Source organism: Tachysurus vachellii, chromosome 16 (genome assembly GCF_030014155.1).
Source record: "Tachysurus vachellii isolate PV-2020 chromosome 16, HZAU_Pvac_v1, whole genome shotgun sequence".
NCBI classification, from domain to species: domain Eukaryota; kingdom Metazoa; phylum Chordata; class Actinopteri; order Siluriformes; family Bagridae; genus Tachysurus; species Tachysurus vachellii.
In genome coordinates this window covers 18,080,405-18,108,182 of record NC_083475.1, presented here as the reverse complement: position 1 = coordinate 18,108,182, position 27,778 = coordinate 18,080,405, and the positions used below count along the sequence as shown (strand labels likewise).

The 27,778-nt window shown below is 37.9% G+C and overlaps 1 protein-coding gene across 4 annotated transcripts in view; it reads right to left on the bottom strand.

The window, feature by feature from the left end:
* scube1 (signal peptide, CUB domain, EGF-like 1) overlaps positions 1–27,778 on the bottom strand; it is an 81,684-nt gene that overhangs the window by 21,026 nt on the left and 32,880 nt on the right. For 2 of the 4 annotated variants that reach the window (XM_060889163.1, XM_060889164.1), the window contains exons 5-7: positions 15,999–16,124; positions 13,782–13,898; positions 9,136–9,225 (exon numbers count right to left, since the gene is read on the bottom strand). In XM_060889163.1, coding sequence (XP_060745146.1) covers positions 9,136–9,225; positions 13,782–13,898; positions 15,999–16,124 — 333 coding nt within the window. The remainder of the gene's footprint in view (positions 1–9,135; positions 9,226–13,781; positions 13,899–15,998; positions 16,125–27,778) is intronic. The other 2 variants (XM_060889165.1, XM_060889166.1) reach the window with 1 other exon arrangement.

Sequence of the window (27,778 nt, the reverse complement as noted above, 5' to 3'; positions counted from 1 at the left end):
TGAAATTACTCCCATTAAACTATAATATACACTTCTGGTATGAAGATTGAAGTGCAGCGTAATATGATTTATCTTAATATGTTATAATACATTCGGCAAGAAACAGGAAATGGGATATGACACACATAAAATACCCAAAACAATAACCCAAATTTCCAACCAGTACAAGATATAGGATTATGTCACATAACATGATATGACAGCCTACAGATAGCCCTAGTTTCCCAAAATTAGACTCATTCAAGGGTTCCATTTAAAACTTTTGTGAAAGGGAAACCATCTCTTGTAGGGTTCTACAATGATCCTTTTTAGTTCTGCCAAAGTAACAAGGCCAGAGTTTCAGCATTAACCTAGAATCAAGTATTAAGTATTATAAATTAAATAGTATAAACAATAGCCACATGTTTAAGCAGTTAAACACAATCAATATTTAATGTTCATCTGCAAACTGGTTGAGATCAACTGGTTGAGATCCCAACAAGATCAAGCATTTTATGCTTTGTGCAGTGGGGATATGTTGGGATATCTCAGCTTCACATCATGCTGGAGTTTATATGTCAAACAAACACTGACTGGGTAGGTATGGAAGTTTATATTCAGTTAAATATGGGACTGGAAACCAGAATTAGCCAAAAACAATTCAGCAGTGTCACATGGCACTCATGGTCTGCAAAGTACATGTGAACAAGTCAACATGTCTTCAAATTTGGACACAGAGAAGTATATTTTAGTCATAATACCAAAGTACAAAAGTCAGAAGTGTCTCACTTGCAAACTATCCTGAATCTGTTTGCGAGTGGAGCCACATTCCTCCTGTGGCTATACTTTGAGAAAATAAGGTCAAAGGTGGCACGTTTCTTTTCACTTTCAGTTAAATTTAGTCCAGACTTACAGCAGACTAATGCATTTCTGGTGACAGTATGTAAAAAAAAAGATCAATACTGCCATCTACTTAAGATCCATCCAGGAATACCAGGATTTCCAGGCTTTCTGCACTCTGTCTTTGATGGTTTCACCAAAGCGTGTCCATTCAATTAATGTACTGTAGATGACTGTCTCCTTTCCTCACCCATAAGTAAGCAATTCATGATGTACTCTCTCCTGTAACATGTCAAGCTTCAGCCACCCTCTAGCACAAGATAGTCTTAGTTTTAGGTTCATTTTAGTTTTCTGAGTCCATCTTTAATGGGTTCAGACATGGCTACATGACTTGCACCTGGACCCTGTGAAACACAAACATATCATGTGCATAGCAGTCTTGAGTCCATGGAAACAAAGCTGCTTTTCCTTTGCTGGTGTGCCCCTGAGGTCAATTCTTTCCCAAAGAAAGGTGGTTACAGCTGATGCTTCCTGTTTAGGTTTGGCACCACAAGGGAATCCACAACATTGAGGAGTTGCAAGGTTGTTAGCCTCTTCTGACCTTGCCTACCATTTGCTGATGTGCTTCATCTCCCTCAAATTTGCTGACCTGTCTTGGCTATGCAAACAGATGAGGGCATATTTGAGAGAATGGTGACTGCATCTGAGTTTTGTTGGGTCTTTTGCCAGTGCAATTTTTTTTCCAGCCATCTATGCTTGGATGCCTTACCATCAGAACACTTGACATAGGTTTTCCCTGCAAGGTTTCCCCAACTGGAATCTACAACCAGATTGCCATCAGCTAAGGTGGTTAACATTGGGCCAGAACCACAGTGGGTTTACTATTCAAACCTATTTATACCATTATTGTATTTATTTTCAGCAAAGATTGGCTGGAGAAACAAAGATTTCCTTCTCTTATGCACTTAATGTCCCATGGTACTAGGCCAACTCAACCCATAGCAAAAGATGTACTGCAAGTGTATGCACTTGCATCTGAAACATTCTTCAACATTTTCTCACACAATTACTGTGGTTCAAGGTCCACAGACAGCCTGAGAAACCACTGTCCTGAATCTTTACAGACCTTAATTCTTACTTTAGTTCTCCTATGGTTAATCACCGAAAAAACTCAGTCTGCAGTAAGACCCAGTGAAATGTTTATCTGTCAATAGCCCCACTGGATAGACTCCATTCCCAATATAAACCTGAAATTTGAAGCTCTTCTAGATGGGTTGTATACGGATAATCCTTAGGATGTGGTGATGCAGTGGGTAGCATTGCCACCTCAGTGCTTTCTGGTCCCCAGTTATATAATAACCCACAGTTGCTCAATTGTGTTTGTGGAGTTTATGGTAACTGTGGAGCCAGTTGGTGGAATAGCTGCCCTAAATTGACACTAGGTTTAAATATGTGCGTGAATATATTTAGGCATGATGTCCTGGTACTCCTGTCCTCAGTAACATGCAAGGTGAGTCTCATTCTTGATGACTCAGTTGGTATTTGTTATACAATAGGTTCTAAGGAAATGTAATTGTACTTGCAAAAGTGGTACTATAAAATTCGTTAATCAGAATTGTCTGATGGTATCTCACCTTGGTGTGTTACCATCAGAATTGTCTGATGGTATCTCACCTTGGTGTGTTCCTATACTAGCTGGGCTTTGTTAATACCACATCCCGATCTGTGCACAGGTACATGAAGAGTATCCACTGTGCTTTGTACCACCTTCAGCAGTATTCAGAGATCCCCAGTTCCCTAGGTAATTATGTTGGCTTTGTAGAAGCCAACATTCTGTTTTCCTATTTAAGCTTAGACAAAAATGTATAAAATTTAATGCGGCCTAGGGCTTTCGAGCCACATGCACCAAATTTGGATGTTGTAGACCCTGTTCTGAAGTTTGTTGCCATTACTTTTCTAAGCGATCCGAGTACCAGTACGTCCGGTACCGGGTCTCAAATTGGCCTTTTTTCCCATAGACTCCCATTATAAGCTTTGGAGGTTTATAACTCGGCAAGCTTTCGAGCTATCTACACCAAACTCGGCCAGCTCCTTTAGGGTGATACTCTGAACAAACTTTTACATTGGTTTACCAACTGGCCTTTCGGTTGTGCCGCAGCCCCACCCCCAAAATATGCAAAATCAAAAAACTTTTTACAGCATGGACATGTGACATATCAAAACACTCAGAACAATGAGGGGAACTTCCTCATGTGTATTCTGATGACGTCACGTGATGCCACGTGAAAATAAATAATTTTGCACAACATGGGCATGTGACATATCAAAACACTCAGCCCAATGAGGGGAACTTCCTCAGGAGAATTCGGATGACATCACATGCTTGTCTCCACTTGCTTCCAAATGTTTTGGCACCCTATCTTTCTGTCCACTTGCCTCCAAAAGTAACACTGACCCTTATGTCCACTCGCCTCCAAAAAGCACCCGGCCTTTGCGAATACTTGCCTCGTCAAAGCCAACATCAAAGTTTGTCATGACGAACTTTACAAATCTAGTTTAAAATGCAACCCTTAGAATAAAATAGTTTCTCCAGCATCCCAAAAGTTTATTTAGTTTGCACTTCTGGAGGAACCTTTAGAGGGAGTGTAAAGAACCCCACAACAGAGTGCCTCTCTTTCAGAAACAGTTCCAAGGAGAACCCATTTTTTAGAGCCCATTGTGTAGTGCTTTGAAATGTAACCTTCAAGCAAGCTTGAACATATTTGATGGACTTTAGTTCTGGCATAAAGTGTACATTCTGTTTAAATGTACATACAATGGTTTGTCTAACTGCATGATTTGTTCTGTAATTTTGCATGACCTGTTTTGTAGGTTTAGATGCTTCTAAAACAAAGCATCTAAAGAATTTCAGCAATTAATAAAACTACACAGTACAGTATAGTCTGATTCCCTAATAAAGATTCACTTCTGAAAAAAAGAGAAACATTAACAAATAAAAAGATTAAATTGGTGATTAAAGCATATTATGAAACAATTAAATGTTGGTGACAAAATGCAAACAATGAGGCATTCAGTCGTTTTTTTTCTTATCTCAGGTACCTTTGGACAAAAGGTGAATTTTAAGCTGGAAAAAGAATGTAATGAACAGTTAAAAGAGGAAGCAAGAATGTTAATTCCATATTATTCTATTTGTAGACAGTTGTAGAAACTGGAGAAATTTGTAGAGCATTTGATTAATGTATAGGTAGCAAATTTGGATAACTTCAGTGATGTGAATTATAAAAGAGAGTCTTAGAATTAAGGTATTTTTTTTATTTTTAGGTTTCGGTTTGTAGTATAAACTATGTACAACTAATATAATATAGCATAATATAACCTCTCTTTTATTCTTATAGTATACACTATCTAGTATGTTTGCAAAATGTCAAATCAAACAAAGATTAGTGACCTGATAGTTCAGGTCATTTAGTCATTTCTGATCAGCTACTATTCTTTGTCATTTTTCTAGAAACAATTAAAGGTTTGATGTAAAAGAAAAATGTTTCTCTTTCTGATTCCAGTCCTTGTAGGACCCCTAAAGCTAGAAACATCCAAAGAACCCTTAAGGAGCATTTGTGGAGCCCTATTGTTTTAAGAGTGTAGTAACTATTTTATTAGTCAATTATACAAGCATAATATTTTAAATATGCAAATTGTCACTGTACATTTGATACGTCATTTGGTCATATCGAAAAATTCAAACTCCAACATTGTATAACAGTTCTAGCTCTGACAGGAAGTGTAAAAAAAAATGTGTCCAGAGTTCAAAGTTTTTATTTTTAAATTTAAAGTAATTTTTTTTACTTTTATTAATAGTGAATATGAATGTTTTTAGATTTCACTGTGTTGTTATATAGCTGTTAAATATTTTAACAAGTCAAGCTTCGTCAAGCCAATTTGTCAAGCCAATTTGTCAAGCCAATAACTTTCAATATTTGTATTAAAATCTACCTTAATAAAAAACAAAGGATTCCATGTAATAGATTATAGCTAATCAGCTCAGTTCTATATATCTGAGTCGATTGCTTCCTAGTATTTAATAAGAAAATAATCCAGCACATGCTCTTACAAATTCAGATGCTTCTGCTGGGATTTTCATATATATATTCATTCAAACATCCCAGTAGCCCTTTTTTTGTAACACAAATATCATGCAAAAAATAGAGAGGTGGACAGAGGGAGCTAGAATAATTATACAAGCATAAATGTCCAGCAATTTGTGTCAGAGCAGTTCCATAATAACTTCACAGACTAAGCAAAGCATAGATGGCACGAGGGTCAAGGTGCAGGACATGAGGAAACGTTTATTTGGAGTCACGATGCTGATTTGCTCATTTGAACACGCTAAGTGTGGATGAGGAGATGACCTTAGAGACCCACAAGCAAATTCTGGGAGACTTTTTTTTAGAATTTTGTAACTTGGAAGCAGGAGGAAAGTGAAGATTGTAGTAGGATAGTTTTGTTTGAAAGAGCCTCAAATCTTTCTAAAATGATGTGATTTATACCGGTGGCCCTGTTATTAGCGGATCTTGCTACAGGCCATTGTACTGCACACATTCTGTAACAGCTGGATGTACATAGCCTAGGGGTCTGACTTCACACACACATACACACACACACGCACACACACACACAAACACAATCAATCAGTTACGGGAGAACAAATATCGTATGCCTTAAAATATTTGGGTAGCTAGCCATCCGGTGGTGTGTTACACCCATGGCTAGTTACACATGGTGTGTTGAACTGGATAGCATGCATAACTTGTTATAGCATATTCTGTCTTTGCTGTCTGTGCTGTATATTGTTAGAGTTTGTACTGTACTGGGATGTCCACACCCTTATCCCACAGAACATTTATAATGTTATGTGGAGCTTCTTGAATGATAGAAATCTGGGTTTTTATAACTATGAGCTTCAGAAAATATTTACACAATCACCAGGATTAGTCCTAGAAGTGATTTGGGAGATACCATGATTCAACTCCTGTGTCCTACTAAAAAGTAACTTTAAATGTAATGAAAAGTAACATTAAAAGACCTAACCATACTTTACAACAACCTATGTGCATATTTTAGATACATATTATTAATATAATTCATTAAACCAAAATCTACAGCACTTAGTATTTCTGTCTGTCCCCTCACAATAAAAATACACTTTACCTTGAAAAAACCTTGAATAACCTTGAGCCTTCCTTTGATCATTGATTTATCTATTTAATTTCCTACACCTTGTTACCTAAACACAACTACAAAATCCTGGTAAATAAATAGTCAGAATGAAAATAATACAATTTTAACTCTAAGTTCATTTTTACACCCATTGAACAAGCCTGAGGCAACCCCCTGAGCAACCATATCACCCCACCAAACACCAAAGAAACTATAACAAACCCACCATTTACCTTAATGAACAATAATTTCGCACTCAGTACCTCCCCCCTTTCTCTCTGTCAGCACTTTAATATGACTACAGAGAAGGAGACTTTTCCACTGACGCTGAGTTTCCAGTTTAATCTGCCAGGATCGGTCGCATCCGGGTGCTGCTGGCCGCAGCTGTGACAGCAGCACAAACTGAAGCGGGAACCCACAGTGTCAAATCTAACGTAGACCTGAGGTACAGCATTGCTACACATACACACACAAAACTTTCACACACACACAAACCATCCTGCCATCCAGCATATGTCTGTGAGAAACTCGTGATATCCAAGTAATAAAATGAGAGAGTATAAAAGTGACGATCCCAAAATAACCCACTCAATGATCCCTTGATTGACTGAGTGGCAGTCTAGCATCTATCCAAAGATCAACATAAATGACTACTATTTAAGGACCTAAGGTTTAAAGGTTTAAAAATATAAGATGATGTATAGAAAGTATAGCGTAAGCTAGCACTTCTCATTCTTGATGAACTTGGTGAATATGGTTCAAGTGAAGAGGTTTGGCACATGCAGAGAGCAATTTACATTTAAAGTGGGTAAATCCAACCCTTCCAACTTGGACATGGGTATTACACATCATTAGCCAAGTTCAACAGTGGTGCTATAAATAAAAGAGACTCTTTCAACAAAACTGAGAAATGCCTCCGTCAGATTCATTTGGTACGCTCTTTAAGAGCAGTTTGGATGTATGATATAATTTCGGCATTGAAACATAATCATAGCTTTACCACAGCACTTTGAATTTGAACTTCACTTTTTCACTTCTGAATTATTGAGTCTGATTGGTCAGAAGGTGTTGCATCATTTTCTACAACAGCAGCCCTAAAAAAAAAGGCTTGTTCTGTTGCAAAAGCTAATTTACATTTTCCACCACAGGAACATCTGTGCAGTGACAATTTTTTTGTTTTCTCAATAGCACACTCTATTTTTAAGCCTATTTAACGTCTTATTAACTGTTATAGTTGATCTGTTCTGAAATGTCTCTCAAGTCTTACAGCTGCTATAGTATGCTCTTGAGCTATGTATGTAGAAGAGAACAGTACATAGCGCCTTCTTCCTAGTGGATATTCATAAAATATGTTAAAAATCTGGACATCATTCGTCTTAAACATTCTTTTGCATTTAAACATTTTTAAAAAATCATTCAAAGCCACAACTAGAGAAAGAGAAAAGAGACCAAAAGTCATGGAGTATGAGAAGAGTTTTCAGCACCTGTGAAAGATACCTGTTTTGACAATAAATGGCAACATACAGTATATATATGATTGTGAGTATATACAGTATATGGGTAATTTCAATGTCTGTGTCCTTAAAGGAAAGAAAGACGGTAATCGGTTCATCTGTCTGCTAAAGGGGAAGAAAACAAATGATGAACATTATTGTGTAATAATAAGAGAAAGAAAAGTATTCAAAAGAAGAGTGATTGAGAAAAAACACTATGTTCCTGTTCTTAAATTAAAGTTAAATATTTTCCTTTATTTAATAGATACATTTTCTGCTTTAAATCATTTAATTGCGCTTTCAATATCGTCTGAAAGAACAGGGACATTGCAGTTGTAGTATTAAGTGTCTAATAGTACATGCATAGAATCCTACACACCAAAATGTGCACGCAATGCAAAGAAAAAATATATTTTAGGGTAAGAGAAGATCACCTAGCACTCATAACTACATGCATTATGTTTTCCTACTAGTAATAATTCATGGCCGTTCATTTTAAATGTGTGGTGGTCTGAGGAAACCCACTGCAAAACACTGAGGCTACATTTTTGTCAGAAATGATTAAAGGCATACTTTGAAAAATTATATTTCAGCAAATTATGTAGAAATTTACTTTTAAAACACACTTTTTCAATCTGAAAACAAAATATTTCTATAATGTGATAACAGGAACTAAATTGTTTTCATAGTAAATGTAAGAGGTAACAAAGTGACTTTCGTTGATAAATATATAATTGACATTATTGGCAAATTGATGTGGTTTATGTAGGGAGTTTCTTTTCTATAACTGCACACTATGTCAAGAGAAACATGTCAAGGGTTGTCCCAGGCAATCACACATATATGCTTTACTAATAAGCTAGGAGTACTAAGAGTAATAAGCTGGGAGTTCAATGGCTGAAAACAACCCCTTAGTGTTTTTAGAAATCCCATTCCAAGAGTTATTAGTTTAAACTTGGACTGCCGCTGTTATCTCTTCTCAGACAGAAGAGCTTTACAGTAGCTGCAGTCTGGCCTTAGTCAAAGATAAGACTGAAAAACAGCAGGTCAGAAGACTTCTTCAGTTTTAAGATCTTCTAAATTTAGAGTATTAAATCAGTAATGACTCTGAGTGAAAGAATACTAAACTTGTAAATGTTATAAGACTACGTCTAAAGAAAGTAAAGACCCAAGACTAATAAAATATGTAGTGTACAAAGGAAATGCATTTCATACAACACTAAAAGAAATAGTGAAGACAAATGTGTAGCACAAATAATTTCTGGTTCTTTGTTAAGTTCTTAAAGTGCAACAGGAATGGCATAGGAGCTGTCAGAAGCAAAGGGGTTTAAAAAAAACTTCATTACTGTTCCAATGCAAGGGAATAAAGTAGGGTTGGGAGCAGGCTTGGGAAAGTTTAGAAGGAACCTTGTCATGTTTAGAGGGTCTATTCTCAGGCTTTGTCGGACATAGAAACAACCAGAAACTTTCAAGAATGGTGGTGGATGGGGAGGGGTTTGGAGCACAACTCGAACAAAACAAATCAAAGGACAGAAAGAAAGTAAAGAGTAGAAAAGGAAATAAGCACAAGCGCCATGGCAACACATAGAAAGAGGAAGAAAGGAGTTACCCATAAGTAGACGCCGTTTCACCCGCTTGTCCACATCAGCTACTGACGTGGTATTGAACTCAGAGCTCTCAATTGCAGCCTCATCTTTCTCTAAAACACAAGTGACAGAGGACAAACAGGGAGCAGTAGGTTAATTAGAAGCCCAATGTCCATCGCCCCGCACAGACAGCCCTGCCATAGACCAGCCAGCCTTGGGTATCCGGCTCACAGGCCTCCTGAAGAGCAGGCTATAGTGATCCCATGTCAGTCTGTCCCAGCCAGGACAAACAGACAGACGGGCAGTCCTGCTCCCAGTCGCCGCAGCTCAGACACCCAGACTCACTCTGCCTGACCCTCTTGGTGTTTGAGCACAAACCAAAGCCAAGAAGCAAAAAGCTGCGGAAATAAAATAAAAGCGCCAATAAACCCTGTTAGAGTGTTAATGAAATTAATGAATATATAAATTAAAGAAGATCAAGTCAAACTCTCCCAAAATAAAAAGAGATCAGCCTTTGGAAATTGTCATGAAAAATGAGAAGGAGGGACACACACATGAGAGATAAATAAAATTGGGGTGGAAGGGGGTATGGGGTGGTGGTTGGAGAAAACAAAATGAAAGGGTTTCTTGTTGACATTGACAATTTGATGCTGCCGTTGCAGTCTTCCATATCAAACGGCCACTCAATTACCGCAGTGACAGAGAGGAGAAGTAGAGAAAAAAATTAAGAGTTGGAATGGTACAAATTGCAGGATGAGAGGATAAAAATTAGGACAGCGAGACACTACATGGAGAATGTAGTAAGAAGAAGATGAGGGAGAGATGACATGGAAAAGAACGGGGAGAAGAATGCCGTCTCATATTTGGAGAGCATGAGAGGAACCTGCAGTGGGAGGAAGGGTTGAGGGAGGTGGAAAGGAGGTGGAAAGGAGAGGAGGAAAGGAGGTGGATGAAGTCTGGGGGCAGCGCTGGTTGCCTGTTTGTCTATGGAACACATCACAACTGGCTTTGACAATCAAGTCAATGCAGGACAACTACTGTGGGTTGTTTAGGCAAAGTGGTTGGGACTAAAGTATAGATGGTTAATGAGCATGCAGGTGCACCAGCATGTGACATTAACTTCATGAAATGGACCAATCAACAAAACAATGGTCTGGTTTAATGCTGTGGGATCTGAAATTATGTTGAGCCTCCAGTGTGTGTTTAATATATCTTCACTTGCAGACTCACAGGAAAGAAAAGGGGAATACCACATGAAATTATGAGAGAGTCCAAGATCTGGACTCATCTACGATCAGCCCATTATAAGGGACGACCAAAAAAGTAGGGATTGGGAGCAAGCACTTAATAACAGAAATTAAAAACAGCTGATAAAATTAATTAATTAATATTGCTACTGCTATAACATAACAGAGGCACTACTGTAGTGAGATCAGGGGTTACTGATAATGTTGGTACCAATACATAAGAGAAGACATAACCAAATAAAAAGAAAAAACTAGAGAAAGGATATTTGCACACATACTCATGCAGGTGAATGCGTTATTAGGAAGAACGACAGGGAAGGACAGAGGAAGGGGACAGTATGAGGCAGTAGAGAGGACAGAGGACATGCAGTCATGACAAGGACACAGGAAGTGGAAAATTGGGTGCAGTGGAGCATTTCTGTGTCATTTAGGTATGTTAATATTCTTTCGCTGGAAACTACAGTATGGCATGCTTGATGGAAAGATCGAGGATCAGGACAGGCCATTGGCTAGGTGCTTTAAGAAAGCGCGGGCAAGGGATGGAGCTAGTTTGTTGATTGGCTACTTTTCTGACCTTGATGCAGGCTGCAATTGAGGTATCTGTTCTGAAATGTCTCGCAAGTCTTTAATTTGCCTTTCAGCAGAAATTCTCCCTAATACCCTTTTCAAATTGCAGACAAGACAGGCAATCAGGAACTTTCACCAGAGAGGGCAGGAGGAACGGAAGGAGCAAAGGAGCCTGTGAGGAAACACTACTAGCAAAAGGGAGAATCTAAAGAAGCAATGTTACAGACAGGGGAAGGACTCGACCCACACAGCACAGCTACTCACACAGACCACAGCCAGGGTCTGTTGAGACAGGGAATATAGACAGGAATATAGAGAGAAAGACTGAGATAGAGATGGGAGGGATCAGTCTCTACACTCCTCTTCTGGTCTCTGTGGCCGTTTGCGTCGCTCTTCACAGATGCTGAAAAAGAAGACTGCGATGAGTAGTACAGCAGGCATCAGGACAGGGGACAGCTCAACGGTCACCGCTGGGCTGTGTACGGCCACATGGAGGCCTCAGTCCAGCGTTGGGCAATCAGAAGAATCATGGAACAGTTCAGTCATATAACAAAACATTAACAGTGAGAAAAAAGAAATCATAAAACCTTACAAAAGGAATTTCAAATTTTTTTTTCCAGTGTAGCAAATGTGACATCAGATGGACCTCTTTAAAGCACTGGCACTTAGCACATAATAATTTAGTCTGACTGTGGATTTGTCTGGGATATGTACAATGCCAGGGCTGAATGAGGCCCTTCCTGTGAGGCCGAGACACCAAAGTGTCGAAAAACACCCTGAGGCTTGGTGTTCATCAGAGAATTCTAGTATGTTACAGCAAAAGTTAACCATTTAACTTCCAAAACCACTGTTTAACCCCTATTTCACTCAGCCATACCGCCTCTTTGGAACATTCGACACTCACACACAACCAGACCCGTGACAAATGGGCAATTTTACATATTAAAAAAATCACACAGGCTCAGGAAGAGACTTTGCACGGCCCTATTGGGCTGTATCCGGCCTCAAATTTAGCAATTTTTTGAAAGCTCACTGAAGAATCAGCAGGGACATAAGAGCAACTAATGCTACACCAGGAAAGCAGATATTCTGTGCAGAATGTTCTGGAAGAGAATATTTTAATAAGAAAAAATCTCAGCCATCCAAACCAAACATGGAACAAGGCATGGAGACACAAGCTAAAAAAATAAGGGTGAAAAATCAACTTACCTGAAACAGTCCATTAGTTTTGCACAATTCCAAAATTGGACAGATGCATAAAAAACATCTTCCTCCTGTTTTTAGAGGCATCACGGGTGAATATGGTTATACCCACATGGTGTATAAAGTTTTCCCATTTCGGTGAATATGGCAGAACTCCACTGGATGTCTGGCTGCATTTAATGCCATTATGAGGATGATAAATGTGTTTTTCACTTTCAGTGATGAAGTTTCCTTCATCTAGCACATCTTCCCCAATCCACCGCCTGTCTCTCATCCAAATATCCCTCATCTTTCTTTCCACATGTCTCTCTCTCTCTCTCTCTCTCTCTCGCTCACTCACTAAGTTTTAGCAAAAGCTATAACAATTGCTCCTCTAAACCTTTCTGATATACTATACTGTAGCTATAGCTACATAATACAGAAATATAAAGCACTGTATATTTTTATTTCAATAATGAGAAAGCATAAATAATTAAATAAGCTAACTGCTAGTACATTAGCAGCTGAATACTAGCATTTTAAATGTTCTGAGGCTGTTTTGCCATTGTTACAACGCTTCTCAGCCATGAAAACCTTTAAAAATGTCAATTAAAATCATAAAACTAGGTTTGCAGAATAATCACTTGTTTAAGGTTTACAGCTAATCCTGAAGAACTAGCTATTTAGCAGCAAGTACTCAATTAACTGGATTTCATTATGTATACCATCATACTCTCACATCATATTAAATTTATTTCTTAATGACTAAAATTAAAAAAGATTCCTAGCCATTGACTGAGATGCTTATATATTATGCAAGTGATCAGCTAATCAACAGATTAAAGGCTAGTTACCTAGAAAACATGTTTCACATGTAGTTGTATTATGGTATTTAATAAGTTGTATTATGGTATTTAATGCTCTATTTACATCATCAGATTCTCATAAAATCATGTATCCTCCACTAGAATTAGAAAAGGTACTTAACTATTAGCTGATTTTATACTGTATATACATAGCTCGTCAACCAGCTAACTAGCTAATCTGTTATGCTATATATAGTGAACCTCTACTTACAGAGCATAAATATATTCTCGTCAATTTATATCAATATCACTATTGTATCAGTATGATTGGCTTAATCAAGTTAGCTGGCCAGTAACATAGCTTTTAGACTACATAATTAGTTAACCTCTAGTTATCTCACATACACTTGTACAAGCAGGCAGAAATGGGATTTTAATTATATTTTTTAATTTCTTAACCAAGCCACCGAGCTAATAGTAAGCTAACTTCACAGGTAGGCGCAAGTAAAAACTTAATATTTAATCTAGAACTGTTAGCAAACTTGCTGTCTTTTTACAAGATTTCAATAGGAGTTCAATATCTTAGTTACAATTTACATTTTTAACCAAAAGATTTCTTTAATTTCTTTATCAAAGATGTCCAAATATGAAACCTTTTTTGATTATTATTTGTTAGCAAACTAGTTAGAGTTTAGCTTAATCCTATCACACAGATTTAGCACCAAACCTTTAACCAAAGCCAATTAAACAACATGTTTCTGAGTTCTTGAGAGTGAGAGAGAGAGTGTGACTGTGTGTGTGTGTGTGTGTGTGTGTGTGTGTGTGTGTGTGTGTGTGTGTGTGTGTGTGTGTGTGAACATGACTCACCGATGCAGGTCTTGCTGTCAGAGTGCAGGGCGTATTTCTGGTGGCAGCCGCACACCGGTCCTGTGTCCGTGTCTTCACAAGTGTGTTGGCAGCCACCGTTTCCGTAGTTACACGTCACTGGCAATGCATAATGACAGTGAAAATATAAAGTGCATATATACATATACATACACACACACAGACTACATTACATCTCATAATTTGTCCTGATTAATTAGATGAAATTTAGTGCAAATGTTTGTACCCCTCTGTCGTTTTGTATGGGATATACAGTAGGTACCTATATTTGATCTCTATGATCTTGAAATGTGGGCATATGCCACCACAACCCAAAACGTTTTTCCTTCACTCACTCAATCTCTAGAATTTATTACTAAGCTCTATGAATAAAATGATATATTTAAAAAGAATTAGAAAGTGCTACATAATGCTTGAGACCTGGGTTGAATTCTGTCCAAAATATGTCTATGAATAGCACATAATGTATGATTAAATGTCCTTGTGGGAATTCTCATGTACTCGTCTAAAAGGCTTTTCCATCAATCACATAGATGCTCATAAAACTGCCTTCAATATTCAAACATTCATTTGTTTTATATGTCGAATGAACTGTACAGGAATGAACATATGTGAATTTGAAGTGTGAATATGAAGTACTTGCCTAAAATGTTCAGGACAAATACACACACATATACACACACACACACAATCAAAATATGCCCCAGCTCCTCTTTAATCATGGATATTAAAACATTTCACAATATTTCACTCTGATGCTTGTCTGGAACAGGAAGTGTAACTAATAAAAAGTCGACTCTCACTCTTGCTCTCGCTCTCGTTTTCCCCAGACAGCTGTCTAGTGTATCGCCCATTTGGAAGTTCACGTGGTCATGAGACTATATTCTTCTGATCCTTGTCCTATTCTATTCCCAAATTTATTGAAAAGAAGGATAGATTTGGAGGAATAAACAAATAAAAAAGTTTTACTTCTGCTCTGGAAGCATTTGTTATTTTTGATTAGTCCCAGACATTTTATTAGCAGAGTTTTTAAAAACACAACATAATGAATAAGGTTGATACTTTACTTCTTGCAGAAATTTAATTTAATATCTTAAATTTCTTGCCCTAGAAGAAGCTGTAGTTGTATTAAAGCTTTGCATGGAGCAGAAATGGCCTTGGAATTCAATGTGACCCATGTAAACAAGCTGAAATATCTCTCCAATCTGGCCAGTATGTACTTTGAGTATCTAATGTTTACTATTGCATTAAAATGATGAAAAGATTCCCACATACAGCATCGTTTTCCAGTTAATCCCAAATTGCTCTCACTAATACAAAATAGAGGTGGATAAATTTTCCTTGGTTTACTTATAAATGGAAAATATCGCAGCTGTGTCAGCTCTACTATACTGATTCTTCACTGTTTGTAATCACTGTACAGTTCCGACTGTACAGTTCCTACTCCAGTTTAACTCCATTTATGTATATTATCTGTACATACACTATATTATCTTGGTTACTGTTGTACATACAATCTTATGCACATAATTCCTGCCATAGCTTTATTTATTTGTTGGACATATATTTACATGTTTATCTGCACTTGTTCCTTTGTAATTTTTCTATCTATCTGTCTGTCTGTCAGTCTGTCTGTCTGTCTGTCTGTCTGTCTGTCTAGCTTATTGAAATGCCTCACAGCTTCTTAGGAATTTTATTCATCTTAAAGGATATTATTTAAAACTATTGGGAAATGGGTGTAGCTAATGGAGTGCAAATCTGGAACTAATACCATATATAGTTTCTTCCTTCAGATGTATATTCATTTGTCCTTCAGATGTCTGAAGTGTCTTATTATTATTATTATTATTATTATTGTTGTTGTTGTTGTTGTTGTTGTTATTATTATTATTCTTATTATTATTAATTTATGTATTCATTTATTTATTTTTTATTTATTTATTTATTCATTCATTCATTTATTTGTTTGTTTGTTTGTTTGTTTTATGTACCCTATTTGTGGTCAAGACTGAACAGCTGTCAAAATTCTCTTTCTCACTTAATACCAGAGACATCTAAGATTCCTAACCTCACCTCATATAAAGAGCAGATCTTGAATTAGCACCAGCTTATGTGTTGGAGAATAAAAACTGAAAGCAACATTTTCAGCCATGTTGTTAGATGTATTTCACTGAGGTGCTGAAACCGCACAGTACATACATCTGCAGTCCTGCTGGTTCTCGGCAAGTTCAAACCCCGGCCTGCACTCGCATGACACACCACCTTTAGGAGTCTCCCTGCAGATGTGAGCACAGCCATGGTCCTTGTTCATGCAGTTCATCCCATCTGTAGGAAAAAGAGAGAGGGAGAGAGAGAATGTGAGAGGGGGATTAATTTACAGCTGAAAGATGTGTGCACTCTCCACTACAAACAATCCTCATCCAACCTCCTGGCGATGGACGTGTTATGTGAGAGGTATAAATTAGCTTAATGTTTCTGCCACAGGACCCTTTGTACAACCAGAAGCCCACTGACATTAACACTGACCCATGGATTTCAGCATAAAAACCTCTCCCTGAATAACACAGACATCACATCTTTCCCTCCATTTGCTTCTTCTCAAGAAGTTACCAGGTATTTCTTTCTGTACCTTCATTCATGTGATGTTTTTAATCACTTCTAACAATTTAGAAGAAATACGTAGACACACAATATATACAGAAATTTTACACTACTAGCCGCAGAGAGGAAATAAAATCAAATGTTTTATAGTAATTTTCATGACTTTAAGTAACAGTTAGTTTTAATGTGTGTATATGTGTTTAAAAGAACAAAAAAAAATAATACTAGACATCTAAGTTACTTCCAAATTTGCCTTTCACTCATTCATTCATTCATTCATTCATTCATTCATTTTCAGTGAGCACTTTATCCTGGTCACAGGGTTGTGGAATGTCTTGAGTCAATCCCAGGAACAATGGACATGAGGTGCAAATACACACATAAACGGGATGCCAGTTCATACATACACACACTCGTTCACACATAGGGGCTGTTTAGCACATCCTGTTTAACAACCAGAATTTTTTGTGAAAAAAACATAGAATCCCAGAGGAAACCCACAGAAAAAACATGCTTCACAAGAATGTCCTCCAGGATGCTGGAGTGATCTTTATAAATGTGTTAAAGATAGGGGGATTAACAATAAATATTGCAATTTTTAACTTGGCACTTAATAGATATTATAGATATATTATACCTATATTTTTTAAAAAATGTGTTGTATTCACTGATGGAGAGTTTATATGTCACTCTGGATAAAGGCATCTCTCAAATGATGTAAATGTAAATTTAACATCCTCTTGAGCACACTGCACACTAGGGTCAAAAATATCATGCCATAGAGAGAGAGAGAGAGAGAGAGAGAGAGAGAGAGAGAGAGATAGATAGATAGAGAGAGAGAGAGAGAGAGAGAGAGAGAGAGAGAGAGAGAGAGAGAGAGAGAGAGAGAGAAAATTCCAATATTTTAGAAAAGTGCATTGTGAAATACTATAGCAATATTATTATCATGTTGATCATTCACAAGACGACATACATTGGGTCCTTAAACGAGACACTTGAACCTCAACTGTACTGAACATATAAACAAAGTAAGTCCAGCAACATACTCTATGGAGTCAATAACAGCTAAGTGCATTGAGAAATTATCCTATCCTTGTCTGGAGTGATGAGAAAAACTTTAAACACTGAAACAATGACATCTCTCTTTCTTTCCAATCAGAGTCTAAAGCCCCAATCTGGCTTGCAGGTGTACCTCAACAACATAGTGTCGAACCCTAGGTCCATTTCCTTCCAGAATTCATTTACTGCTTTCCTTAAAAAAGAAAAAAGTCCAGATGAAAGAATTACACAGAGGAGGTGAAAGGGTTTGAGGCAGACAGAGATACAGACGGAGGTACTTGTCGATCTCTAATGGGTGTCCTAAAGTTCTTGTGATGGACAGACAATGAGCCAAGAAAGTGCACATAAAAGCAAATCACTGCAGTGCTCTGCATCACTGGATCACTGTTCTCAGAGCTCAGACTCTTCAGAAGCTCTTAAGATGCTTGGAGGGGGTCGTGTCTTTTCATATGGGTAGCTGTGAGGGTGCCTTGATGTGCCTAATGATCATGCTAGCATCCTTTAGAGGGCCGTAAAGCAAGACAAAGAGCATTTGCTTCATTCCTATTTGTGTGTATGTGTGTGTGTGTGTCTGTGTGTGCAAGTACAATGTTAAACAACTGTACATATTCCTGTATAAGAAGAGTGACAGAACAAGACTTGAACTCTACAGATACTCCTCATTCTTTGCCAAATCATTTCATAATCACTTTATTTATACAGGCCAGATGGCCTCACTACTGCAGATCCTATGTGATTTACAGCACAGATCAAGATTTAATCGAACTTTCGTCAGGTGACCCGAGTTGGCGCCTGATTGTGTAGCACGAGTCCAAACGGAGCACGCTGTTTCGCTCGGATAATTTATTTGAAGGAGTGAGCGTGAGGCTAAAATGTCATGTGGGCCCTCGGCTTAAACTGCGGAGAAGTCAAATAAACTGAGAGGGAACGGCGCTCCGCTCTGCTGAATCACCAAACACTGAGGGGGCGCTCGGTCTGTCCGCAGAGCGAACGACAAAAGATGGATTGACTAGGAAAGTTTCGACAATTTTGCCTGTCTTATGTTAACACAAGTGCTTTTCCCTACGGAGTTAAAATGAAGAGAACTTTTAGAGAAGGAGAGAGGAAGAGAAACAGAATAAGAAGCTGAGGGAGAGAGGAAAGTTAATATGTGTGTGAGGTGAAGCTTGGCGTGTGTTTTGACTGCAGATGTCAGAGGGTTCGGGGGTGCTGACAGGACGAAGGTAGGGAGCTTCGATTAGAAGCACAAGGAAGGGAAAGTCAGCAACTTTATCAAACTCATTTTATCTGTCTCCATATTTTCTCTGGTCAAGAGAGATTGTATTTTTCTTTCTGCTAAATTAAAAGTGCAGTGTAAATTTGATTTGTTTACTCCTTGTTCCCTTAATCCCTCCTCCTATCCACGTTAATGTACATATAAATGAAGCCCCGCCTCCCAGCAGCAGCTACAGCGCACACTAGAGCTCATTTACAGTTATTTTGTGTGCCATCTCGCTAACTAATGTTTTATTATCTCAACCTATTTGCCTAGTTATGACAAAGTTTGCCATAAGGACATGACATACTAAAATGCCAAATAATTTACTGTTATGTTGTTTTTTCTGGATATTTATTCCTTACCTGCAACAATACATAAGGAATTAAACACTATAGATGTGTTGTTATGCTGCTTGCATCCCAGTGCAAAGAAGAGTTACTCTTACCACACGGACCTCGCTTCATTTCTCTTATAACAACAATTTTCCAAGGATTACAACAAAACGTGGTACCTCATAACTTTTATCTGATTACTGGAACGTTTGATTTTGTGGAACATCTGTAAAAATTAGTTCCTATTATTACTTATATTCTAGCAGCTGTTAGGGGTTGATCTTTTATCAGGTATAAGTTGTCATGTTACTGAGAAAAATTATAAGCTTCACCTCTGACTGTTACAAAGTAATTCACTGGTGCACATCACCGAAATAAACACTGTTAAGGTTTTTGTGCATACGCAAGTTTGTGAGAGCTAAGACTACCCATAAAGCCCTTTTCTGCTACAAAGATACACAAACATTGCTGCAATGTAGAAGTATAAACCAGGAAATAGTGTGTGTGTGTGTGTGTGTGTGTGTGTGTGTTTGTGTGGTTACCCATAAACTAGCCACTTAAAAGACCCCTTTCAAAATCAGTGCTTTTAAAAGCCTGAGTGTAGTATGAAACGGAAAGCACTTTTCAAAGCCTCGTGTATAATAATTTATACAACTGTTACAGCCACACTCACATCAGCTTTAACCACATAGTCATCAAAGAGGCTCGTGCCTTCACGAGTCTTAAGCACGGCAGGTTTAAAGAATTAAATGGATGAATTAAATAAGTGAGCCATCAAAGGAGATCTAATTAAATCAAACTATAAAAAGAGTGTCGCAATACTATAATGTGGCACACAATTCTTGAACGTTTAATACGTTCAAGTCTTTATTAAACAGCCAATGATGTATTATTCCATTGTATATTATTGTGTACATAACGCTAATCCATTGGGAGAGAGTGGAAAAAATTGTATTCTCAGTATTACAAGTATTACAAGAGTATTTTTAGCTAAACCAGACATAAATTGTTACTCGGACAACATTTGTTTGTTAGTTTGTTTGTATTTTGTCATTTTGTTCTGAGGCACTGTGTAATCTTAGCATCAGACACTCCTGTACAGTGCTACAGAGCATCTGTTATTTCTGTAAACTTTTCTGGCCACAGCTAAAGAATTGTTTCCATCAAAAAAATAAACATTTGGACTCAGTGAAAGAGTCAAGAGTTATGATCAATATGGTCAGTTGATATATCTGTCAAGTGAGCTTTTTCTATGAAAGCAGGTGGATGGTTACCACGTATATTAATCATACCCACCAGACTCTCTACAGCATGCTAGAGGTTTAGCTTGAGAGCCAAGGCATGATGTGATTAACAATAAATTTGTTAGTGGGACAAAAACCTTTTGGAATTTTTGTAGGATTACAAATTTTGTGGGGAAAAAAACTTCAAACTGCTCAGTCTTTATGTAACAACTGAACATGGTACATGAATCTATGACAGACACACACACACACACACACATACACCACACTCACACACACACACACACACACACACACACAAAGACACAAAAGAGCCCCCTTTTCCCATCCATCCTTTTGTAAATGCCATTTTAATTGAAATCTGTCAGACTCTCTCTCCACACACAATGCTATAGGTACTAAGCCATGCATTTCAATGAGACTCTATTTTCACCAGCCGCCATTGATGTCCTTCAGCCGAGAAATGTCCTTTCCAATAACCCTCCCCAAGCTCTACTTTAAACACAATCTCTCTCTCTCTCTCTCTCTCTCTCTCTCTCTCTCTCTCTCTCACTCACTCACTCTCTCTCTCTCTGGCTATATTAAACTCTCACACACATACACAAATACACACACAAACCACAAATTGGACATTCATATGGACTTCCTCTGCACTTTCCACAACTAAGACCACTGACCCTTTGTGATGTCAACATAAGTGGATAAATGAAGGTGTAAGTGTGTGTGTGTGTGTGTGTGTGTGTGTGTGTGTGTGTGTGTGTGTGTGTGTGTGTGTGTGTGGATAGAGGTTTGGATGTTTACAGAGAGAATGTGACTTTAGAAGACGCTCTGTCTCTCTTACACAGACTCGTCAGCCTTGTCATCCAAGGTTTGAGACACAAACCAGCTGCCTCGGCTCTAGTAAAGAACAAAGTTATCAAGCAACACAGTACCCATTATGTAATCACCTAATGTCTAACATTTTACATTTACTGTATGGCATTTGGAAGATGCCCTTATCCTAACATTTCATCAAATTTTTTAAGCAGTTTAGGGTTAAAGGCCTTGCTCATATGGAAGCTTGGTGGTCCTGGGATTTTAACCCCTGAGTTACCCCTTCCTATTTTCTTTGATATTAAAAAAAAAACATGAATGTAGCAGATACAAAAATGTGTGCGACGCTGAACCTGGCTCATCTCTGTTTTCTGTTGAGCAAAATGTACTGCAGGTTTGACTTTTCGAACAAAAAGTCTTGCTTTTGTCTTAGCAAAAAACCGCTAAACATGTCAGTTCAAATTTTTTGTAGACAACATATGAAGTGAGAGTATATAGGCTTTAGTTTGAAAATGACAGAATTTAAGTGGACCGTATAATCAAGTTACAAATCATCGGCAAAATATATTTCTGTGTGGAAATCAAGGAAAACAAATTTTTAAAATGTATATATAGCTAGTAAGGTTTATATCTATCTTTGTTAGTAAGAATTTTGTCTGCACTATTTGTGTCTGAATTTAAGGATGGTTGTGCTTGACTAATTAAATATGTCCTCTATTTCCAGCTTCACCCATATGACCCTGATAAGGACGGTACCAGAATTCAGCACGGTAAAAGTATGGCTCACTTGGCAATGTAAAAATTTTGTTACTGTAGCTCAGTGTCAGGTGGAAAAGACCTTAAAATATATTCCAAAAAAGACCAAACCAAAGGAGTGGTGACCAAAGCAGAAGCTTTAAGTTCCCCACCTCAGTGCTAATATTTGAACATATTATATAAATAGAGTAGGACAGCGGTAAAGCAGTCAGTGCCCAATTACCTTCAACACCTCCGCTGTGCATTTCCATGTGTGCGTGTGGTTGTAAGTTTAGCCGTTCTTCTATTTTAACGCGTCTTCCTTAAACCTCAAAGAAGATTAGAGATGTTCATTTACATCACACAGCAGAGCCAACATGCCTTTGTAAGAAATCATTAATCATATTAGAGTAAAGACTAATAATGATAAATACACACACGAAAAGAAGTCAAGCAATGTAAGGGGTAAAGATGGCGCCGGGGAGGTAAGCTTTCGCAACGACTGCTTTGTTTATTTTTGTTTATTTTCTGCACGGGTAACTTTAACCTGGTTGTCTGTAATGGAAGACATCATCATGTATGACAATAATCTGATTATATTTTCTGATATGTTCTTTGACATATTTATTTATTTGTTATATTCTATCCACTTGTGCCTCATTTGTATCTCTTTATTTTATTCTTTTATTCTCTACTATTGTTTATTTTTATATGACTCCCTGTCGTACTGTGTATGATTGAATATGTGAAAAATTAAATTTGAGTTTTAATTTGAAATTGAATTTTAAATACAGGCTAAATGTTTCCGATCAGATAAGTCAATTCTACACTCAACTGCGAAAAAGGACACTGGGAAAGATGAGTTTGCTTTAATGAACCGTTTAAATGAAGTGTGTGAGACTGTTTGTGATACCGAGCCCACTCCTGGAATTGCTCACATATTATTTTTAGAGATCTTTAAAGCCAAAATAATCTGAAACTAATTTCTTGCATTCTGGCATAGTAAAGTCTGTGACTACCCGTGTGTGCAAAAGTGCTTTAGGAGCCCGAGGGTTGAACATCATATCAATATAATTCCACTTATTGGGCTTATTGGACTCATTGGGCAGTGTTGGCCGTTGTGGTTAAGGCTCTGGGTTATTGATCTGGGTTCAAGCCGTCACTGTTGGGCCCTAGATCAAGGCCCTTAACCCTCTCTCTGCTCCAGGGGTGCTGTATCATGGCTGACCCTGTGCGCTCACCCCAATTCCTAAAGAATTTCATGGTGCTGTAATGTAAAGTGACAAATAAAGACTTTCACAAAACAGTTTTTGCATCAACTGCAGAAAACTTTCTCTCTCTCTCACACACACACACACACACACACACACACATACACGTCTGTCACACATTGACCACAATACCTATATTAACATGCCCAAAAATAAACAAATGACTCCATGTTATAGCTATAAGTATTACCACACACTTACATTAAAAAAGTGAAACTTTTTGACAAGATAAAACAACTGACCAAAAGTCAAAGCCTAAATTTGCCCAGGATTATCTATTTGTTGTTCCTTTGTATTTCAGAACAGCTCCAGCTGACTGATGACAGACGGCAGCCAGGAGGCGTCTATAGAACAGCGTCAGGCTGAACAGCTTAAAAAAACTCCCTCTCAGGCTGCATACTGTCTTTCTTCTTCAAAGTAACACACATTTACTCATCACACACACTCACAAGCCCAACCTCCAATAGTTTCCACCCATGAACTATGGCCTGGGTGCCAGGATTCCACAGCCCTAGCAGGATGTTTGCAGGGGACACAGTTTGAAAGAGTGTGTGTGTGTGTATGTGTGTGTTGTGTCCACAAGAATAGGAATATCTGAATATTTCGAAGTTAGCTGTTCCCCATGAGGAAAACTGCATTTTTGTTGCAGGTTTTATTTTAAAAACTAAACGAATCAAAGGTTTTAGGTGTAGTATAACGTGTATTAGCTCATGTGTGTGTGTGTGTGTCTATGTCTGTGTTCAGTTTAAATATCTAAGCCACCACTGGGCTAATTAAGTGTGACACAAAGATAAACACATATATTCATGCACAAAAGTCTGCTTTCTCGGCATCGTCAGTTCTGCGTTAAATTAAAATTAAATTTTTGATCAGCAGTGTGTGTGTGTGTGTGTGTGTGTATGTGTGTGTGTGTGCCACACCACAAAATCCAAATAAACACGCCGGGCTCCTGCACTTAATCATGTTTGTCCTGCTGTTTGTTTTTCCCTCTGTCCTTCCTGCACTGTCCTTTGGAGCAGGTCAGACACAGTGAGACACCGAGACATAGAGAGGAGGAGAAAGAGCGAGAGGGAGGGGATACATCATACATCATGACTGACCAAATCAGGACAATAAAAGCAACGCTGAATCCTAAAAGCAAAAAAAAAGAAAATGCACATTTTCCTCACAAAAAAACAGGCTTGTTTGAATGTCTAAAAGCCTCCAAGCCTTCTCTGTTCTGTGAGTGCATTATGTGGGACGTCCTATATCTACCGGAAAGCCTGTCAGAGTTATAGTAGGTGTATGAGCTTAAAGGTGTGTGTAGTCATGCCAGGTCTCATGCTCATAAATCATCAGCCTGCATTGCTCCAGCACCGTCTGTACAGCAGCAGCGGCGCCGCCGTGAGCCCTCGCATTAATAACAGTTTTTTCCCCTCACCAGAGAGACGGACAGGGAGACGGTGTGAGAGAGCGACAGACGGACTGACATGGAAAGAGAGGGCATTTTATAGGTAGACCTGGAGCCATCTGAGCCACACAGACTTAGAAGAGTTTTGAAGGTTCTCGCACACACTCGCATTCCTGCACCGACACACAATCACTGATGCACACAGCCAAATCCCTGGTAGCGGGAGCTGATTTAGAACAAACTTCCAGAAGTGACAGCCAAAAACAAACACGTCAATTCTACTGAGCTCCTCGGGCAGAAGTCACTTTTCTACTGAACGTTTAAAAACAATATGGAAGCAATATTAATAGTGAGATACTTGTTCAATTTCATCGGTGGTTTCAGCAATGTTAACAAAAGTGAGATCAAATAAATAAAAATAGTACTGTAAAGTTATCAACCTGCTAGAACCCTCTGTTAAGTCAAAGAAGAAAAACACATAAAGAAAAGATATATATGAAATTATATGTAAAAGTGAGAAATTTTGCCTTTAGTGATGTGGTATATGAAAACTTTCAGTGGTAATAACGCGTCCACTCATTTATCTTCAATAGCCTCTTTGCCCTGGTCAGGGTTGCACTAAATCCAGAGCTGATCCCAAGAACAAGATATGAGAATATACTTTAAATGGGATTCCAGTCCAATACAGTGTGTGAATTTTTCATGAGGCAAACATACAATATATCCGACATTTAAGCAGTTAAAGCTATGAAGACGTTGCTGCTAGGTGTGAGGTTAACAGCTTAGCTACCTTGAACATAGACAATAAGTCTTTACTAACAACACATATACATTATAGCACAGTGGAATTCTTTCTTTGAATATCCCAACTGAGGAGGTTGGGGTCAGGGTGCAGGGGCAGCTATGATACAGAGCAACCGAAGCAGGGAGGGTAAAGAGTCTTGCTCACTTGCCCAGAATGAATGGAAAGGTATCATGACATAACAAATACTCTGTAGTTTTTCCCACACCAGTTGGTTAAAAATACTAAAATTGAAAAAACTGAATAGTAAACACATAGCATGTACCTTTAACCAAGTTTCCATGCTGGGAAACTTCCACATTCAAAAACTTGAGAACTATAAGGAAATTCAGCTTTTCACACTGTTGGGTCATTTATGGAGAATCTCCTAAAAATCTCCTCGGTGAGAACACGAATATTTAAACACAACATTAGTTCCTGTTGTTGTCCATGTTAGTATACTAACTTTGGTTCTAAAGTTATAGACAAGATGAAAGAGATGAATGGCACCTGGGTAAAGAGAAGAATGGCACCTGTTTAAAGAGAAAAAAGTTAGAAGAAGCACTCTTTCAGTTTTTTAGCATCATTCCCAGTGTCTCATCACAGTGGATGCTATTGGCATGTCTAGCATTCTAACCTGACAAGTAGCAGACTAGCTCTCATGGCAAACAACCTCCACCCCTGCTCAAATTCCCAATTTACAACCAGACAACATTTGCCAGAATCTCTGTGGTTGAGCTGGGAGAATTTACAAGGATATTATTTTCACAACATGAGGGGATATCTAATGGCATATTTAAAGGTTCAGGCTCTGATTTCTAAACTCAGTGTTAGATTCAACCACTAAGCGCTTTTTTCCCTTAAAAGTAGGAATGCACAAGAACCTCATCAGATGTACCGCCTCACCCGAAACTAAGCCATGATGCTTAACTGTACAGTGCAGAGATGGACTGCTGGCTTTAACTCACGTGATTACGTCGATTTAAACTAAATATTTGCCTCAATCAAATAACTTTCATTTGAGAGTAAAAACCAAAAGTCAAGATCCATGACCAAGAACTACTTATATTTTCATGGGTATTACAAACAGATACAGTTTAATTTCCATTGCTTTTATTAATATGGAGTATTAAGTACAGGCAGTATTACATATTATTATGCTAAGTATATATAAAATACTGATCTACTCAATATAAATGGAAATAATATAAAAATCATAACCTATTTAATACATGGGGAAATTTGCCTGTAGAATTTCAAGCATACTGATAAAATACCACAAAGCACTGCAGCTGGTTAGTGAGTTTAGTTTAACAATAAATAAACAAACAAACAAACAAACAAACAAACAAACAAATAAATAAATAAAAGATTCTACATTTCACTTTCATATGAGAACTTCTTACTGATTATTGAGCTAGTTAGTTTAGCAATACTCCTTTCAGTAATTCTTCTTAATTTCCTTTAAAATTACAATTTAAAAAAAATTGTGCTTTGAATTTAAATCATTTGACAGACGCCCTTATAGAGAGCAACTTACATTATCTAAACTTTCTTATACAGCTGAGCAATTGAGAGTTAAGGGCCTTGTCTTGGGATCGAACTCACAACCTTCTGATTGTTAGCCCAACACCTTAACCACTAGGCTACCACATGCCTCCAGTGAGCAATTTCACTGCTCACTGGAGTTTAATTTAGGTTGTTGCCACCTGGTCAAATAGTGTAAAGGTTTTACAAACTTTACAACAGTTTTATGAAACTTTTATGCAATGAATTCTTCCTTTGGATGAAGAGGCAGGTGAGTGTCTATAAAAATCAAATAAAAAGCAACAGACAATCAAAACCTGCCCATTTTCCCCCCTAAACTTCATTCCCTAAGCCTCACATTAGAGTGAGAGATGAACGGAAAACCTTCTGGAAAACATCTGGATGCTATGAATATTTAGTCATGCAGTGCGGTTTGGTTAATGTGTCTTTCAAGAAACTGGTTAACTCTGAGATATGCTCGGAAAATTCGTAACAGCTTAAACTAATGACATCTTTGTAGATGTCCATGTCTGTGCCCACTTCCAGAAAAGTACTTGAACAAACAAACTATGTTTCCTACAATCGGCAGGTGACGAGCTCCAGACTCCCTCTCATGAAAAACGACTCACAAGCAATCCGTCCATGTTCACGGTCACCTGATTACTAATCACTCTCACCTGTTCCTCATCAGTAACCAGTATGCCTACTGTACAGAAACTAAGGATTGTTGCAGACACTTTGCTGAAGGCTTGGTGCAGCTTCATAGCCTGTGATGTTTTCTTTTTGAGGTGCTTACCTAAAACCTGTTTGTATACATCACTCAAAACTTTGTCTGCATTAAGGTTTTGAATTATTGTCCTTTACCTTTTTCTCCTAGAGGCAACATTTCCTGTTTGTTGTGATCATGTTCAGTATTGAATCTCTTTGTCGCGTCTCACTCCTCAATGGTGGTGGTTAATATAAAGCTC